General features: G+C 44.9%; 1 protein-coding gene across 1 annotated transcript in view; it reads left to right on the forward strand.

The window, feature by feature from the left end:
- Positions 1 to 20,056, forward strand: part of PPP2R5A (protein phosphatase 2 regulatory subunit B'alpha) — a 110,558-nt gene extending 90,502 nt beyond the window's left edge. Inside the window, exons 8-13 of the mRNA XM_040430397.1 lie at positions 2,041 to 2,094; positions 7,800 to 7,850; positions 8,928 to 9,047; positions 9,367 to 9,494; positions 10,257 to 10,358; positions 16,836 to 20,056. Of these exons, the coding sequence (XP_040286331.1) occupies positions 2,041 to 2,094; positions 7,800 to 7,850; positions 8,928 to 9,047; positions 9,367 to 9,494; positions 10,257 to 10,358; positions 16,836 to 16,962 (582 nt within the window). The 3' untranslated portion in view covers positions 16,963 to 20,056. The remainder of the gene's footprint in view (positions 1 to 2,040; positions 2,095 to 7,799; positions 7,851 to 8,927; positions 9,048 to 9,366; positions 9,495 to 10,256; positions 10,359 to 16,835) is intronic.
- The last annotated feature ends 376 nt before the right edge of the window (positions 20,057 to 20,432 follow it).

The raw sequence follows: 20,432 nt of genomic DNA on the forward strand, positions 1-20,432 counted from the left end.
TAGTCCCCATTAGGAATACTATTACTGCATGTGGCAGAGTCACTGAGAATAGTGGGGTTTATAAGGCGATACCCGGTAGTCCACCCTCTAAAGTGTTTCGAGTTCCCTCTTTTTTTCCTCGACAGAGGACCTTGCACATCTGTAGAATACACATGTACCATTTAAAGAGGACCTGTCACCTCTCCTGACATGCCTGTTTTAATAGCTTCGTGCACTCCCCCTCTGATAACAGTTCTGGGGCATCTGTTCTTATGGCTCTATGTTGTGCCATTCCTTTATTATTCCTATTAGAAGTCATGAATGAATTGCTAGCAGTCTGCAGTAAGGGTACAGAGGGGAAGTAACCAGTTGGGGGGGGTGTACCTGCACAGTCTTACTGTATCCAATCAGTGCTGTCATTGTCAGACTGTGCAGAACACACCTCCAACTGGTTACCTCCCCCTCTGTACCCTTACTGCAGACTGCTAGCAATTCATTCATAACTTCTAGTAGGAATAATAAAGGAACGGCACAACATAGAGCCATAAGAATGGATGCTTCAGAATTGTTATCAGAGGGGGAATGTCAGGAGAGGAGAAAGATCCTTTTTAAAAAACCGTATCGCCTCACTGCATGTTAAAGGGAGTCTGTCTCCAGGTTTTCATGTTTTAAATTGCTCATATAGCGTTATTGCGCACATACACATGAATAAAACAGTACCTTTTATGTATTTATCCCAGTGTATTGAAGCTGCCAAAACAAAATTGCACATTTATGCAAATAAGGCCTCTCAAGTGCCCAGGGGCGGTGTTATGGCTGGTGAGCCGTGGGGTTGCTCACGATTTTAAGAAATTTGCAGGAAATGGTGTCAAATAATGAAGTAACCATTACGCACCTGTTAAAGGGGTTTTCCAGGATTTTTATACCGATGACCTATTGTTAGGTCATCAGTTTCTGATCGGTTGGGGTCCTACACCCAGGTGCCCCGCTGATAGTTGTTTGAGAAGGCCGCGGCGCTCCTGTGAGCATAGCAGCCTTCTGGCAGCTTGCCAAGCACAGCGCCGTACATTGTATAGCAGCTGTGATTGGTATTGCACTCATCCCCATTCACTTCTATGGGGCTGTGCTTGGTGAGCACAGAGAAGGCCTCGGTGCTCACATGAGCGCTAGTACCTTCTCAAACAGCTGATTGGCGGGGGTCGGACCCCCAACGGTCAGATACTGATGACCTATCCTGAGGAATCCGGGAAAATCCCTTTAAATCTCCGACTGGTACTGCAGTGATGATGGTGGTCACATACTGTACATACAAGTACCAATGCTGAGGCCATTGATTGGCAGCAGTGGCTACGTGAACAATAGATGTCATCACGGCAGGACCAGCTGGGTGGCACTGGAACAGCGAGACATTTAAGAGGTAAAGATTTTTATTTTGTATAGCCCCTGCTCTGTGCCCTTTTTCCCAAGACTAAAAAAACTAAACACTTTTTAAAGAGAAATCACTCCATTAAATTCCATCCATCTGATGCGTCATGAAGAGAGGCAGAAAGATAACATGAGCGGGCATCTCCATCTATGTTTAGTATGATGTGGACAGGGCATTTGGTAAAGAGTCCAGACCACATGGGCTTTGTTTATCAAGTGCCATGACCCCTTGGCTCGGTGTATAAGGGGAGGACTCCCGCTCACAGGCACCTGACCTGTTTCTATGAGAGGGGATTCCCCTTTAAGATGCACTAAAAATGACATTTAATTTTTAATCCATGCAATTAAAGCCAGTGTTTGCCCTAAGCAAACCTCAGCAGGTGCCCTGGTCCATATCAGTCAGGCATGGAAGTCGGTTCACTTGTCCACTGGACCTGTGTGCGGCTTCCCTGACCCATTTGATTGCTTTGCCAATAGGATCTGCAGTGAATAATGGCAGTCTATAGTAGAGTCTAGGCAGTCATAAATGTCATCTCGCAGCTAAAGGGGTTTATATAGATGCCCTGCATGTTTTTAGAAAGAAATACTCCTTTAAATTAAATATGGCCGCTGTAATACCTTTTTGTGTCTCTCCAGCTTGCATATTGTGTTGTCCAGTTTTTGGAGAAGGACACCACCCTGACAGAACCAGTAAGTATTATTTTATCCTTTAATGTGCCCTCAGAGGGTTTGTATAGGATAAGAAAAATGTGACTACTTTCATTCAGAAACGGACACCACTCTTCTCTATAGGCTGTGTTTGATTTTGCAGCTGAACCCCATTTACTTGCTATTCCACGCACAGCCTAAGAGTGGCGCTGTTTGTGGGGGGTGGGGGGGGGCAGATGTGTTTTTTTCCTATCTCATACAAGCCATTTGACAAAAACTGGAGCTTTATAAATAAAAAGAAATTCATCTTTTTTTTTTTAAGCGGATATTTTTTCAGTACATTTTGTAACCTAAAACCAGTATTCAAAAAGAAAATATCCAAACGCACCTCTCCCCTCCCCCCATCGTCCTGTGTGCAGTCTAAATCAAGAAGACATCATCTAGATTATTAGTGTAATGTCTCATGCACACGACCGTATGGCTTTTTCAGTATTTTGCGATCCGCAGAAAATAATCCGCAAAAAATACGGATGACGTCCGTGTGCATTCCGTATTTTGCAGAACGGAACAGCTGGCCCCTAATAGAAGAGGACTATCCTTGTCCGTTATGCGGACAATAATAGGACATGTTCTATCTTTGAACGGAAATACGGAAACGGAAGGCATACAGAGTACCTTCCGTTTTTTTTTGTGTATCCATTGAAATGAATGGTTCCGTATACAGAACGGAAAAAACAGAACTTAAACGGAAAAACTTTTTTTTATTATTTTATATACATCTAGATAGATGGAATAACCAGAGATAATACAATAATGTGCTTTGTGATAGAAATACACAGGGGTGTAAATATAAAGGACATCCGCCATCTACCATCCATTTGCCAGATCAAGAGGTTAAAAAGCATCTGTCAGCAGGTTTGTACCTATGACACTGGCTGACCTGTTACATGTGCACTTGGCAGCTGAAGGCATCTGTGTAGGTCCCATTTTCATATGTGTCCGCATTGCTGAGAAAGATGATGTTTTAATGTGTGCAAATGAGCCTCTAGGAGCAACGGGGGCGTTACCATTACACCTAAAGGCTCTGCTCTCTCTGCAACTGCTGCGTCGGCATCAGCCAGTGTCATAGGTACAAATCTGCTGACCGATGCCCTGTAAGATTGCAGTGGATGATCTATGGTGTGTCACGCCATTTATCACAAATATCCTTAAATATTTTAACATTACCCAGTTTTACATTTATGTACTGCTGAAATTCATCTTTTGTTGTTGTTTCTTTTTCTTGCAATGGTGGGTGATAACCATTATGGCTTCCGTAAAGGGGTTATGCGATATCTAAAATATCCCTCCCCCAATGCCCGTGCCCGCTTGTATGGATTATACTTACCTACTCCCCAACACCCGTGTCGCTCCGGATCCCTGCACGGCCACTGCTGCATCTTCCTGCCGCTTGGATCAAAACGTCCAGCGACCGTGGGGGGTAGGGTTTGCAGCCAATAGCAGGCCATGACGGGGACGAGCCCCCTTGAGGCTGTTCACTGTCGCAGCCTGCTATTGTTGCTCCGGCAATGGGGAAAGCAGCCAATAGCAGGCCGCGACAGTGACCAGCCTCAAGGGGGCTCGTCCCCGTCATGGCCTGCTATTGGCTGCAAACCCCACATCCCATGGTCGCTGGATGTTTTGATCCAAGCGGCAGAAAGATGCAGCAGTGGCCGTGCAGGGATCCGGAGCGACACGGGTGTTGGGGAGCAGGTAAGTATAATCCATACAAGGGGGAACGGGCATTGCAGGAGGGATATTTTAGATATCAGATAACCCCTTTAACACCTACAGGTTTGCCATCTGTTCAGTCGTGAAACAGCTGGGAAATGACTACAAAAACTGATGTGGCTAATGACCGCCTTTGTCATAAATTGATTCAGGTACTTGTTTCAGTGGATGGACAAAAAAACTTTTTTTTTCTTTCTTTAAGAATTAACAGCAGCCATATTGGATGTCCCCAACCTTATTTTAAAAAACACTGTAAGGCTCTGTTCACATCTGTGTTGGAGCCTCTGTCACAAATTCAGTCACATTTAACGGCAAAAAAATTGTGCAGACAGTTCCCTTTTTTTTCTTGGGCATAACTTGACGGAACCTGTTAAAAGGGTTTTACAAGATTTTGTAACTGATGACCTATCCTCTGGATAGGTCATCTGTATCTGATCGGTGGGGGTCCGACACCTGTGACCCCCGCCAATCAGCTGTGCTGCGGCCTTCTTGCAGCTCACCAAGCACAGCGCAGTACATTGGATATCGGCCGTGCTTGGCATCGCACTTAGCCCCCTTCTCTTCTATGGGGCTGAGCTGCGCCTAGTCCACATGACAGATGAACGTGATGTCACATGGCCTAGAAAAAACGGAGAGAAGGCTGCGGTGCTCACAGGAGCTCCGGTGCCTTCTCAAACAACTGATCACCGGGGGGCCCCCAGTGTCGGACCCCCACCGATCAGATACTGATGACCTATCCAGAGGTTGGTTCATCAGTTATAAATTCTCAGAAAAGCCCTTTAAAGGTCAGAGAGGTCCGTTGAATCCAACTGCACGACAGTCCACCAATGTTGTGGCTTCCATTATAAACAGTAGCGTAAAAGTATGATGAGATGTGACTATCCTGGTGCTGACAGTGACTGTAGATCACACACTGCTACAGAGAGGATAGGAAGTGCCCACCTCCCGTGTGAGCGGGCGTCACGGTGCCGCACCACGAGCCTCGCTTGGAAAGCAGCAGGACTAATAATAGCTGGGACATGTATGTGGGTGTGCAGCATGGAGTCCTATCTGTGCCGTGAAAGGTCTCGGCTATTAAATAGCATAAACATGAAAAACAAGAATCCGGTGTGCTGCATTCAGGGCGCACAGCGGCCTTACAGTCTTATTTATAGGAGCCGCTCCACATCACTGACCTTAAAAGCATTGAGTAGAAATGAGCTGTATCGAGCGGCCACACGCAATGACGGTTTTTGGGGATGGCTCGGCTGTTCTGTGCAGGTGCATCCGGAGGTCGTGAGCAGCTGTGCGGACGCTTCATGGTATAATATCAGCCGGAAGATCTGACAGATGCTGGGAATTCAGAGATTTAATTTCTACAAGCTGTTGGGCAGATCCTGGCAATCTCTGAGATCCACCTGCTAGAATTATTATGGGGTCTGGAGGACGGTGACCCAGCCTTTGCTTTTGAGGGAGTTTTTAGAGTTTAACATGCCCTGTGTTTTCAGTTCCCAGAGATAAGTGGCGTGCAAATCCCCATCTCTGTTAAAAGAACAGTTTTTTGTTTTTGTTTTTTTAATTATATAATAATTATATAATTACATTTTTTTTTTTTTTTAGGCCATTACTGTTTGATCATTAGTGCTCCCTGCTAATCAAGGCCTCTATGATCCAGTGAGTGCTGCAAACTCCTTACAGTTTATCAAGCACAGCGCCGTACATTGTATAGTGGTGGTGCTTGGTATTGCAGCTCATCCCAATTCAGTTGAATGTGACTGAGCTGTGCCTAGGCCATGTGACTGATGAAAGTGATGTGATGTCACTCTCGAAAGAGGCTGCAGCACTCACCGGAGCACTGCTGCCTCTTTCAAACAGCTAATCTGCAGAGGTGTTAGGATATTGATATTGATGGCTAATCCTGAGGATAGGCCATCAATATTAAACTCCTTTTAACCTCTTATTATATCCTTACAGCAGACAGAAGTTTGTTTTCCTGGTACAGAGCTTCAAATCCCCTGCATAGCCACAGATTTAAAACATTGTGCCTACAGCGGCCTCTAGAGGGAGCTAGTTACACGCTATGATATTGAGTTCAGGGTGTAATTGTATGCAGTGAGATCTTGAGCTCCCCCTATTGGTGGCCACAGGCAGACCACTATGCAGAATAAGTATACAGGCCAGCAGAGACTGCTGCCCATGTCCAGAATGTATAAAAAAAAATTGGCAGACCCCTTAAAGGGTAACTGTCATATATTTTTAGTTTATTAGAGCTAGGCATGTATATTGTCAAAAGATCTGTAATTACCTTATAATAACAGCTTTCATTAATGTCCATGGTCCCTTCCCACTGCTCCCTTAAAAGACCGTTGCTAGGGCTCGTCTGTCTTCCTTTTAGTATAAACAGAAGACAGAGGGGCGGCCCCTTCACACTGCATGCCTGCATTAGGCTTCAGAGTGAGGAGGCGTGTCTCTAAGTAATCCAATCTGATTGGCTGGCAGGAAACTGCTGGCTACAGCAAGTGTGTATAGGAAGTAAGGGAAAGCAGTTTTGGCCTCAGAGAACTGGCAGAGAAGCCATCTTGAGAAGACCTTAATATTGTAAATGTTTAAACAGCTGTAACTAAGGGAAAAACTCAAGGAAAACAGTGGTATGTGAAGAAACGAAAGATTGCTTTATGCATAATGCTGCTGCAATAGTAACATATGCTAAAAATGTTTTTTTTTGTTTTTTTTTTTTAAATGAAAACATGACAGGCTACTTTCATACTAGCTGCACGGACCTCCTGCAGGCTGTTTTGTTGGGTGAACAGCCTACTGGATCTGTCCTGCCGCTAGTGACGGTGTGCCCCTCGACTGCCGCTGTGTCCCCATTGATTATAATGGGGGCGGGGGCAGAGGCACGCTGCCAGAATAAAACTACAACATGTCCGACATTCGGGCAGCCTTTCGCAGTGCGCTGCCGTGCCTTGCCGGAACCCCGCCCCCGTTATAGTCAATGGGGACGGAGTGGCAGTCCGGTGGCACACGGTCACTAGCGGCAGATCCGTGCCGCTAGTGTGAAAGTAGCCTTACCCTTTAAAATTGAACTGCAGGTTGCACGCCTATACTTTGAAGGGGTGAAAACCTGTGGCAATTCTGTAATGGAATGGGCATGTTGTGAATCTGAAGCTCCACAGCATGCTAACTTTTCCATTTTCAAAACCCCTTCCAGGTGAAATGTTGTATCATTTGCTGCAGCTTTTTGTGTGGAATCCTCCATGACCCGTTTGGTTTTCCAGGCACAGCTCTGTACATTTCCTAGTGGCTGTGTCGGGTATTACAGCTCTCTGCAGCTCAATCCCATTCAAGAAAATAGGACTGTGCTGCAATACGAAGCACAGCCACTGTACAATGTGCCTGGGAAACAATGTCAGCTGATTGTTGGAGATGCTGGACAGCTTGGGAACTAAGGGGGTCATTTACGGACAGATATACACCACTTTTGTTGCACAGATTCTGTCGTACGTCATGTTGCGGCAGAATCTGCAACTTCTTCCCTGCTCATGCCAGGTCTAAAAAAAATAAAGGGGGTCGTGGCGTGGATGCAGAAGGGTAATAGCTGGCATGCCCATCTCATTCATCATTTTCTACCCCTGGTTTAGGCGTAGAAAATGGTCTAAATGTAACATGGCAAGGAGGCCATCTTACATTTAGAATCGGTGGTCGATACGCCGAAGTTATGTAGAGGCCAGCGCTGCTTCAGAACTTCACCGATCCACCGTCTAAAACTGTTAAAAAACACGGCCGCTGTCCGCCAGATGTACTGGTCATTGCACCTCAGTCCAGCTCACTACAATGGAGCTGAGCTGCAATACCAGGCATAACCTGTGAACAGGGGCGGTGCTGTTTGTGGAAGAAAGCAGCCATGCTTTTCTAATTCAGGAAACCCCTGACAGACACACGTAAAACGCGTAAAACTATTTCCATCTGGATAGTAACTGTGCTCCTTCTTATTGCAGGTTATTGGAGGATTGTTAAAATTCTGGCCTAAAACTTGTAGCCAGAAAGAGGTAAGTCGCGTTTTTTCCTATAATAATGCTGCCATAATTCCTCCATTTTCCTACGATCCTGTCCCTACAGAACTTTCTGAAGCAGACATGTTTTTATTATTTATTCTTTGCATGAGACCCAGGTATAAAAGGGAGGAGTAGGGCTGCCATGAGCACATTAGTGGCCTTGTGTTTCCATATAGTTAATGTACAGGACTGACTGTCTATGGAATTATGTTTGTGGCGTGGCCTATTGACTTTCTATTCAATGCTGCTTAGTGCATGGCCTTTATATTAAAGGGCCGGGCATATTGCCAAAAATATTGCAGCACATTATGCAGATACCTTGGGACCAGACCAGTCTGCAGCAGGGGTTAGCTAAACCATGCCCATTTCTACTAAAACGTATCCCTTTAACTAAGCCCCCCGACTAAAATGCAGTGAATTAAGAGGAAATGGATCCCTGTTTCCTCTGCCAAAGTTTTTCTTTTTCCTTCCAAACCAGACCCTTGAAGAAAGTCTGACAACCCTAAAGCCATCAGATTCTAAAAGCGCAGCGTCATTAGCGAGGGTTTTTGGAAATGTGAGATAAACAGGTCGTTTAAAAGGGGTTGTCTCATTACATCAATTAATCCTGGGGAATAAGTGCACGATTGGCGGGTTTCCGACCATTGATCATCCCCCCCCCCCTCCTCCCTGCTGAGGGCCCCATGCTCCCCTATTTGCATGGAGTGGCAGACACCTACGCTTCAACTCTATTGGACTGCCATAGATGACAGAATACAAGCGCTTGGCCAGGGAGTGCACATGCGTGTCCACCATTCCATTCAACTAGGGGGGGACACCCTTCTTGTGATTAGTGGGGGCTCCAGCAGTCGCACCGCCACAGATCAGACCTATGCTTTGGATACTGGCTAAGTTGTTGTAATGGCACAACTCTTAACGAGTAGGGATTTGGCTGAACTCCTGTCAGGCTTCCCATTGAAGAATGGTGGCTGATAGCAGGGAAAACGGATTGCAGGCAACTGACCAGCAGAGTGCCTTATTGCCTCAGCGTGTCCTCCTTTCATTAATGCCTCTACATTTGCTTTCTCACAGGTGATGTACTTGGGGGAAATAGAAGAAATCTTGGACGTCATCGAGCCGACTCAGTTTAAAAAGATTCAAGAACCTCTGTTTAAGCAAATATCGAAATGCGTGTCCAGCTCTCACTTTCAGGTGGGCGATTAAACCGTACCATCCGCAGTATTGTGTCACGTCGTAATAGGTCCCATATATTGGGTTTAAAGCCAAAGCGAGATGCTCCATTCTGCATCTTGCACAATGCGGTCTTGGGGGGAGGGATAGGGGGTAGAGGTTTGTCTCCCAGCTACACCATGAACAGTAGTAATAGGCTCTCCAGCGTGACGTGGAGGCCTATGAGACTCATGGCATGCTGGGAGTTGTAGTCTCAGAGCGGTGGGTGAGGCGCATGCTGTCTCGGTAGTGTTCTGTGCTGATCGTCATACCTGGGTTTACAACAAGGTGTCTTGTGCAGGTCGCCGAGCGGGCCCTCTACTTCTGGAACAACGAGTATATTCTCAGCCTGATCGAGGAGAACATTGATAAGATCCTGCCCATCATGTTCGGCAGCTTGTACAAAATCTCCAAAGAACACTGGAACCCGTAAGTACATACCGATTGCCATACATTGCTTTATACGGGTAGATTGCTGAGGGTCCGTGGCCTGGTCGCCCAACCTTAGATTTTATCAGAGAGGAACGCCATCCTTTGCTTTCTGTCAGGCATAGGAGAAATCGTGATGACCGTATGGAGGGTTTCCAGTGCTGTATACACGGCTGCCGCCTGTCATTGGTGAGGGGGGCAGGTGGACGGAGCGCTGCCTTCATCAATACAGCTGGCTCCTAACTTTTTTGGCCAGTGTTATGTTGTGCCTTCGGTCTATTATCACAGAAGACCTGCCCCAAGAGTATGCTGACCTCAAAAAGAGCAGCATATTATGGGGACAGTTCTACCTCAGTCCTAATATGCATAGTGTAAAAATCCCCCCCAAATCAGTATCTATAGTGGTATTTTTTGCTCTATGCAGTGGTGGTTACCATTTTTAATACATTGGACAGGATCTGCGGAAGAAGAATTGGACCATCACTGCAGTTAAGGGCTGGTCTGTTGCCATATTCTGGATGGTTTCCAATAGTTACCAGCAGAACTGCGAGTTCAGCTCTGAGGTTTAATCTATTAAAGCAGTGACCCAGTAAGACCCATAGGATGGACGACATTCACATCAGTGTTGTACGTACTAGGACCTTAGATAAGATCATGCTAGCAGTGTAGTTCAGCAGGAGAAATCTGACAACTTTACATTTTGAGCTGCATTTAATGTTCTGAATTTTTATTTTATTTTTTATAACCTTTATGCCCGTACAGGACAATTGTAGCCCTGGTGTACAACGTGCTGAAAACGTTAATGGAAATGAATGGGAAACTCTTTGATGAGCTTACAGGCTCCTATAAAGCAGAACGTCAGAGGTGCAGTTTATTCATTTATTTTCCTTGCAGTGTATTGTTTTTATATGTCACCTATGTTTCTGCATTAAAGAGGCTGTATGATGTTTTAAAAAAAAAAAAAGCTGCTTTCCTGCAGAAACAGCGCCTCTGTGGCCCATAAATGGTATTGCATTGGAGTGGACAACAACGGGGCAATTTAGCAAAAGTACTAGATGGATGATTTTATTTTTTTAATTTATTTAATACAGCCCCTTTAAGGAGCAGTTGGAGACTAGTACGAACTGCTCTCCTAGACTGAGACACGCGCGCCATACAGTGCGGCGATTAATGAAGAGAATCCTAAGCATCGATGCGCTGTTAATTTATTTGCATTGGAAGTTTCAGCAGTAGGTGAAATAAGCATTTCTGCTAATGTGATGGATGAATGTTAATAGTGACTCGCCCACTCAGCTGCATCCCAGGAGATGGCCTGTGCGATTCGGAGGGTGGGGGTATTCATCCGCTACTGAAGCATATGAAATATGGTGACTGTAAATGGAAACCTCACACAAACGGGGTTTTTACTGGATAAGTTGTACTGTCTGTTGCTTACCATGATGCAATGCCTAGCATTAAACCGGCCCAGGTTCTGACACAACCTGACCCAATCTCATGCACCGTTGTCGGGCGGTGCCCGTATTGTGGCCTGCAAACAGCTGTGGACCCATTCACTTAAAGGGGTTGTCCGAGTTATTTTTTTATTCTTTCTATGTTTCTAAATAGGCAAATGTAACAGCTTTCCAATTAACTCACTTTATCTCCAGTGGCTGGTTTCTCAGATTTCACATGACCTGTGATGTCAGCTTCTCTCCCTGCTCTGATAATGTTCCTGCACAAAGCCAAGCCTGAGAGATCTGTACAGGAGAGGTCACTGTGCTGGCCACGCCCCCTGCACTGCCTGCTGCTGCTTATTGCTCTCTCCCAGGATTCTTAACCCCTTCAGCTGCACAGACTCAGGGCTGAAGTGTTTACTGTGTAGCTGCAGGCAGTGAGGAAACCAATGCTGGGCACAGGAGCTGAAAGAGAAGTTCTGAGGAGCATTGCAGGTAGGGGGAAGATTCTGTGTGTATTAGCAGTGTCCTTATACAGGTGGGGCTTGTAGTCCTACACATACAACATGCTGCAGAGTCTCCCAGCAGGCAGACATGTTACTCAGGGCAGCTCTTGTATCCACTCCCTTAGCAGAGCTGGGGGAGGGGCAGAGATTGTTTTTATTGCAGGTAAACAAACGGCCAGAAGAGAACCAGGGAAATGAGGAAATAGATATTTTTTTGCCTAAAACTTGCTTAGCTTCGTTGTATATCGCTGACCATCAGATTTACAGTGCTAGATCTTTTTTTTCCATAACTCAGACAACCCCTTTAATTGGGTCCACAATCCAGAAGCTGCGGTGTGGAAAGGAGACACAGAACCCCACGTAAGCACTCCGTCATGCATGCACTATTTTTTTTTTGCAGTGCGGACCGTCGGATGCCGATCGCGGACCCCATTCAAGTGAATGGATCCTCGTCTGCATACAGCGGCCCTACTGTCGGTGCCCGTGCATTGCGGACCGCAATTTATTTATTTTTTCTAAATATATCTTTATATAGTTTTTTTTAAATCCCCTTCCATAGACTCTGCCATAAAGGGGTTATCCAATAGTACAAATATTCCCAACAATTCCCGGGCCCCTCCTATAGACGATACTTACCCCAATCCCCGGAACCCGCTTTGCTCCGGATCCCTGCACGGCCACTGCTGCATCTCCTCGTTCACGTGGATCAAAACATCCGTCGACATGGGGGATGGGCAGCCAATAGCAGGCCGAGACAGTGACTAGCCTCGCGGGTGACACTAGGGAAGCTGGTCACAGTCGCAGACTGCTATTGGCTACACCCACGTCGCCGGATGTTTTGATCCGCGTGATGGGGAGATGCAGCGGTGGCCGTGCAGGGATTGTCTATAGCACGGGCCTGGGCATTGTGGGGGTATTTGTATTATTGGATAACCCCTTTAACCACTTCACATCCGCCCATAGGATACAAAACGTCCTATGGGTGGATTTCTATCTCTGAATGGACGTTTCTGAACGTTCATTCAGAGATGGCAGCTGCACGTTAATCGTGCAGCTGCCAAGCGGGGGGCCCGCTGTTAGTGACAGCAGGCCACCCCAGAGAGGAGGCAGGGACACCTGGGAACTGTCCCTGCCTTCTCCTTGGGGTGGCCTGATGTCACTAACAACGGGCCCCCCGCTCGGCAGCTGCATGATTAACTCAGTGAGCGCTATGCACTTCCTGTCCTGGCCCAGTGGTCATGTGACCGCCGGGGCCGGGAGAGTGCAGGAGCTGTCGGGTCTTCTACAGACCTTGATCAGCCCTGCACTGAGGCTGTATAGTGCTGTACGGCCTCTCTGGGGTGGGGGGTGTATTTTCCCTGTAACTGGGGCTACTATGTCAGCCCCAGTTACAGGTGAAATCAATGGTGAAGAAAAAAATAAGTTTCACATGTAAAAAAAATAATATAAAAATTAATTAAAAAAAATAAAAATAAAATAGACATATTTTGGTATTGCCGTGTCCATAACGACCGCCTCTATAAATATATCACATGATCCACCCCGTCTGATAAACACCATAAAAAATAAATAAAAACTGTGCCATTTTTGTCACCTTACATCAACTCCAAGTGATCAAAAAGGCGTATGTCCCACAAAATGGTACCAATAAAAGTCACCTCATCCCGAAAATAATGTGCCCCTACCTAAGAAAATCGCTCAAAAAATAAAAATAAAACTATAGCGCTCAGAACATGGAGACATTAAAACAACATTTTTTTTGTTTCAAAAATGCTATTGTGTTAATGTGAAATAAAATAAAAAAGTAGACATATTGGGTATCGCTGCGTCCGTAACAACCAGCTCTATAAAAATATCATATGACCTAACCCCTCAGGTGAACAAAAAAAATAAAAACCGTGCCAAAAAAACAATCAAAAGCGATCAAAAATGCCCCCCAAAATAGTACCAATCTAGCCATCACCTCATCCCGCAAAAAATGAGAACCTACATGAGACAATCGGTCAAAAAATAAAAAACTATGACTCTCAGACAATGGAGACACTAAAATGTGTTTTATTATTTATTTATTTTTCCTTCAAAACTGCTATTGTGTTAAAGGGGTTCTGCACTTTGTTTAAACTGATGATCTATCCTCTGGATAGATCATCAGCATCTGATCGGCGGGGGCCCCGGGTGTCAGACCAGCTGTCGCTCCAGCAGTGCCGCGGCCTTCTTACTGTTTACCGCTGGCTGAGTGACGTCACGACTTGTATCAATTGGCCTGGATGGGGCTAAGCTCCATTCAAGGGAACGTAGCTTAGCCGCGCCCAGGCCAGTTGATACTAGTCGTGACATCACTGGGCCTGCGGTAAACAGTGAGAAGGCCGCGGCGCTGCTGGAGCGCCGCTGCCTTCTCAAACAGCTGATCGGCGGGGGTCCTGGGTGTCGGACCCCCGCCAATCAGATGCTGATCTATCCAGAGGATAGATCATCAGTTTAAACAAAGTGCATATTAGGTATCGCCGCATCCGATCTGCTCTATGAAAATGTCACATGACCTAACCCCTCAGATGAACGCTGTAAAAATAAATAAATTAAAAACTGTGCTAAAACAACCAATTTTTTGGTCACCTTGCCCCATAAAGTGAAATAATGAAAAAAAAATCATATGTACCCAAAAATGGTACAAATAAAAACGTCAACTCTTCCTGCAAAAAACGAGCCTCTGCCCCAGACGATCGGCAGAAAAATAAAAAAAATGTCGTTCAGAAAATGGAGACATTAGCATAAGCATTTTAAAAAAATAAATTATGTAAAACTGAAACAGACAATCAAAGAAAGTAGACATATTTGATATCATTGCGTCCGTAACTACTCGGTCTATAAAAATAGCACATGATCTACCCTGTCAGATGAATGTTGTAAAAAATAAAAACAGTGCAAAAACAGCCATTTTTTTGGGTTTCCTTTCCTCTCAAAAAATGTAATATAGAGCAATTAAAAATTTATATGTACCTCAAAATAGTACCAATAAAACTGTCACCTTATCCCCTAGTTTCCAAAATGGGGTAACTTTTTTGGAGTTTCTACTGTAAGGGTGCATCAGGGGGGCTTCAAATGGGACATGACCTCTAAAAACCAGGTAAATCTGCCTTTGAAAAACCATATGGCGTTTCTTTTCTTCTGCGCCCTGCTGTGTGCCCTTACATCGGTTTACGACCACATGTGGGGTGTTTCTGTAAACCGCAGAATCAGAGTAATAAATATTGAGTTTTGTTTGACTGTTAACCCTCGATGTGTTAAAGAAAAAAATGGATTAAAATGGAAAATCTGCCAAAAAAGTGAAATTTAGAAATGTGATCTCCATTTTCCTTTAATTCTTCTTGTGGCACATCTAAAGGGTTAACAAAGTTTGTAAAATCAGTTTTGAGTATCTTTAGGGGTGTAGTTTCTACAATGGGGTCATTTATGAGGGGGTTTCCACTATGTAAGCCCCACAAAATGACTTCATACCTGAACTGGTCTGTAAAAAGTGGGTTTTGGAAATTTTTTAAAAGAAATTTTAGGAATTGCTTCTACAATTCTAAGCCTTCTAACGTCCTAAAAAAATAAAATTGCATTTCCAAAATGATGCCATCATGAAGTAGACATATGGGAAATGTTAAGTAATAAATATTTTATGAGGTATCACTTTCTGTTTTAAAAGCAGAGAAATAGAAATTTTGAAAATTGCAAATTTTCTAACTTTTTGGTAAATTTTTGATTATTTTATAAATAAAGGTGAAATAGATCGACTCAAATTTATGACTATCATGAAGTACAATGTGTCACGAGAAAACAATCTCAGAATGGTTTGGATAAGTGAAAGCTTTCCGAAGTTATACATGTCTGATTTGCAAAATTATGCCTGGTCAGGAAGGGGGAAATTGCCCGGATGTGAAGTGGTTAAATAATTGCACTTCTTCTGGTAGCTTACTGCTTGCACTATGGGGACCTCACTGAAGAAACGGGGGGAGCAGTTCATATCTCAGATGCTGTGGCCACAATTGACCTGGTGCTATTGCTGATCGCAGACGTTAGTCTCTGGTGTTTGCTGTTTAAGGCTAGGTCTACACGACGACATGTTTTGCGCGACAAGGCACAACTACACTGCAAAATTTGTTGCGCGACAATTTTTATAATGGTGTCGCACTGTGACGTGACAGTCGCAGAAAAATCCATCTCGAATTGACTTCACAGTCGCAGCAAGTGGCAGTGCGACACCATAGACTATCATTATAAAAATTGTCGTGCGACAAAATGTAGTCATGTAGACCTAGCCTAAAACAGCAGAAACCTGGTGACTATGGCGGCCGTTCAGCTTTTGAGCAGGCTAAATGTCTAAAGACCCAGGAAGGGGTTAAAGAGCACCTGCCATGTCCCCTCTCCTGACATGTCTGTTTTAGTAACTACTTGCATTCCCAAGGTAATAACAATTCTGGAGCATCTATTCGTATGACTCTGTGATGTGCCATTTCTTTTTTTATTCCTGCTAGAAGTTATGAAGGAGTTACTAGAAGTTTACAACGAAAGTCCAGACCGGGTGTTACCATTTGGGGGGTGTGCCCCTGCACAGTCTGACACTGGCCGCACAGATTGGATAATGTCGGACTGTGCAGGGACACACCGTTGTACGTTTATTCAAAAATGTCTAATAGGAATAATAGAGGAATGGCACAACATCGTCATGAGAATATATGCCCCAGAAGTGGAGAATGCAGTAGATACTAAAATTTTAATGCCAGGAGAGGTCGTCTTTAAAGTGGTTGTCCAACTACATGAAGTTTCTTACAAACCAATTGGGCCGAGTTCACATCATTATTTGGTCAGTTATTTCCAATCAGTTATTGTGAGCCAAAACCAGGTGTGGATCAAAAACACAGAACAGGTACAGACCTTTCCATTACACCTGATGTCTGTGGAGGCTCCACACCTGGTTTTGGCTCACAATAACTGATGGGTGAACTGGGCCTTACAAAGAAGTAATGCCTTACCGATCCCCTGTTGCTTCTGTGCTTTGGCTTCCTGGCTCCCCCGCTGCCTCTCTTTACTATAACAAAGGTGTGGCGTGTTGACCTATGACCCACTGGCGGTAGCGCTGGCACCTTGACACCAGTCGGGTCACATATTGCCGGGTGAATGGAGACCGGCGGGGGCCTCGGAAAGTGTCAGCATGAGAGTGACCGGACTGGTAAGGTAAGTAATAGTACTTTTTGTTTTGTTTTTACCATTGTCAGTTGTTGTCTGACCTGTAACTATAAGGCGGTGTGATGGAAAGCAGGAATTTGGAGAGACGAAGCACAAACCTTTTATTAAAGAGAATTATTATTAAAGTACTACTCAAATGTATTTACCATTGTGCCTATCCATTTATGCTTCAGGGAGAAGAAGAAGGAGCTGGAGCGCGAGGAGCTGTGGAGAAGGCTGGACGACCTGCAGCTGAAGAAGGCCCTGGCCGATCAGCCCAACAGTGCTTTTAGTGTACAGAACAATACAAGTGCCAAATAGACCACATCTTGTCGACCTCTACTTCATAGGCATACTTTTGTATATTTTTTTTCTGTTCTATTCCCCCCCCCTCCTTTGAAATTGTAAAGTAAAAGCCGATTATTATTATTTTTTTTTAGGGGGTGCATCTCCCCTTCCTGAGATCTGCTCCGCTGTGAGTGGGGGGTCAGCGATTCATTGCAGGGCAACTTGTTGCTGACCCCTCGGACAGCGGGCATGTTAACCAGCTCTGTGTTACAGCGTTACAGTAATGATTACTGGGGAGGAGAATATTCTTTATTTTTTTTTTATAACCTATAATTTGAGTGAGGTAATTCTGGGGGTGGTGAGAATTATGACTTGAATTCTTTAATATTATTATATATATATATTTTTTGATTGTGTTGCACATAGGTGTATTAGTCTGCTATGTACATTTTTCTTGTGTAAATCTCTCTACTGTTCTGTGTTTGGAGGTTCTTAAGGCGCCCCCACGTCGGACACCCTCCGCGGTGGCGGCAGCCATGTTATATGGGCAGAACCAGCAGTATCCATGAAATGCATCTCCCTGGGAACTGGTGCTGTATCAGTAGACCCCACTGAATTCATTTTTGGTTTTCTGAACCCATGATAAACCGCCATTTATCTCCCCCATAACAGGTACACATCATTACTATAGCTCTTGGCACTACTGTTTCTATAGAAAAGGTACTTTCTTTTTGACTACCAGCCTTGTAAATGCAGATTTTTCTATACTGAGCAAGTAGGGAAGTTCGGTTGGGGGGGAAGGGGGGTTGGGTTGGGTTGTCTTTGCTCCATTTCCTAAACCCCTGAGATAATACGTCCTATAGAAGTCTCCCGTACCGCAAGGTAGCTGCTCTGTTTCCTGCTGGGTTTAAAGACGCGCACATGGAGTAGCCTTGCCATTCATTTGCGTTGTAGCGGTCACCTATGCAAATCATTCCAGTGAGTATTAGACAATGTGTAGTGAGTGGCAAGGAAGTATTAGTGACGTCTGTGTCCGTGCTGGTGTCGTGCACTTCTCCCCCAGTGATCCTTTAATGAGATAATAGCTGTGACAATAATGTCTGTGTGCGGCGGAGATCAGCGGTGCGGCGCTCCGATGAGTAGATGGCCCCCCTTAGACAATAGTTGCTTTACTTCTTCACTTCAGAGTTGCGTTTTTTATTTTTTTTAAAGCGGGCCTAGTTCTTTTGTGACGTCCTCCCAGTTGCCGTGCAATACGTAGCAGAGCCAGGTTTGTCATTTGGTACAATTCAGCTCTGCTACATCTCTGCATAATGTAAGTAGCTTTTGCACGAGCCGACAGGTTGTGACAGTCTAGGCTTGACCGCTCGCACAATAGCTGCATTGATTTTTTGCGTTGGCAGCCGATCTAATGCAAATGATGCAATAGTTAATAGAATTGTAAATGATTTTATTTTACACGTGGGGATTGGACGGTTAATCCTACAGCGGTGCTTGTTTGGTTAGGGATTATCACTGACCCGTGTGTCCTCTGTCACACATGGGGGATCTCCATTTTTTACGGTATTATTCCAAATCTAAGAGCAGGAACACCCACACTATACAGCCCCTCAATGGCCCAGGGCTCCCCTTCCCACCAAATTCTCCACCTCAAGATTGTTGCAACTGAATTTAAGGCTTGACATAGAGCCACTTGAACTCTGATCGTGGGATGACCGGATCCGACTACACAGGGTTGGTTTGTTGTCTGTTACCATGGAGACAATAGGTCTATATAGGAGCTTTTTTTTTTTTATTATAACCCATTGCAGATTAGACACATTTTGACAAAAATAACTTTGTGAAGGTGGACATAGGATTTAATCTGATTCATGTTGTGGGTCGGGGCGCCCCCTTTATGGCATTCTATAGATGCCATTTAGTAAAGTACCCTATAACCTAAATCGGATAAAACACTATGGCTGCCTTCACAACCCGATTATTATTTTTTTGTCCCAGTGAATCCAAAATGAAAAATGAAGCAGCTTTGCAATAGATGAAAATACTAAACTTCCTTCAGCTCCTATACAGACCTATGTGTCTCCATGGTAACAGACAGCAAACAAACCCTGTGTAGTCTGATCTTGCAGTTATTCCCTGCTACCTGTACTTCTTGCTACCCTACCAATGTTGGCATGAAATGTGTGGCAAATGGAGGGAAATTTGGTGTCCAAGGTGGACCTGGCCTTAAAAGGGGTTACCGGTAATAATCATTTTTTTTATCACGTGTCCGCAGCCTGACCCCTGAAACAGAAGATTCCTATTTACTTGCTCCGCCATGCGGCCCCCATCTTCCAGTCCCGGCGCTGTTTACATCCAGCTGGCCACTGGCATGGTCACACGCTCTGCACCAGCCAATGAGTGGCTTCAGTGGTGACGTGGCCAGGAGCTGCACATCACCGTTGAAGCCAGTCATTGGCTGGAGCGGTGCGTGTGACCCTGTCCATCCACTGCCAGGTGTAAGCCGTGCGGGGCGGAGGATTGGAGCGGACTAGAGCAGGTAAGTGTCAATCTTCTGTTCCAGGGGGCAGGCAGCAGGCACTTGATAAAAAAAAAAAATAATTATTATTGGAAAACCTCTTTAATGGCTCCTTATAGAGCAAAGGTATTGCACCCTGTGCATTTTTAGGTGATCTGTACGATGTCGTATGTACAGGGACCTGTCCTTCAGATTATTTTTGCTGGATTGCAGGTCACGTGTCATTCCAATATCTTATGGGGGAAACTCCGGCATACAGTATGTGTCACACACATGCAACTTTATGGACCCCATAAAAATAGCCTTGGAGCAATAGCCTAATTTTCCTCTATTTCTCCCTCCTTCTTAGCACGGTCAGTGAGAGAACCCCATTTACTGTGCGCCAATTATACAAGGGGTCGCTCTATGGACCTCTCAAGTTCTGTGCTGATCTCTTCTAGGTATTCTCCATCCTATATCCTGTCGATCAGACATGGGAGCCCGGTATGTGTCTTGGCTCAATGCCCACGTTGCATGCAGATTTCTGTCTGCTGCTATGGAAGGACAGCAGGTCGTCAGTTTAATAACTTTGTCCATTGAGCATTGACTTGACTTGGGAGCGTTTCCCCTTTAAGTAAATGGAAAAAAGACACCATAGTCAACTGCTTGACTTATCTATTACTACGGGACATAACTGACATGAATGACTGTGGGACTTGGTGACAAGCCCCATAGAAGCGCCTAGGTTGCCTCTATATTTAGTGCCGTGTTTTCTTTCCGTTTTTTTTTTCTTTTTTTTTTAATTAGGGGAAATTATTTATAACTCACAATAGCCAATTGGCATCAACTGTCAGCAGCCTTAATCTTGCACCCCATTATTAAAGGGGTTGTACAGGATTACAAGAACATGGCTGCCTTCTGCCGAAACCAATGAGATGTTTCTGGTATTGCCTCTCGGCTCCATTAAAGTGAATTGGGGTGAGCTGCAGTACCACACGCAAACTGC

The sequence above is a fragment of the Bufo bufo genome, chromosome 4 (genome assembly GCF_905171765.1).
Source record: "Bufo bufo chromosome 4, aBufBuf1.1, whole genome shotgun sequence".
NCBI lineage: Eukaryota > Metazoa > Chordata > Amphibia > Anura > Bufonidae > Bufo > Bufo bufo.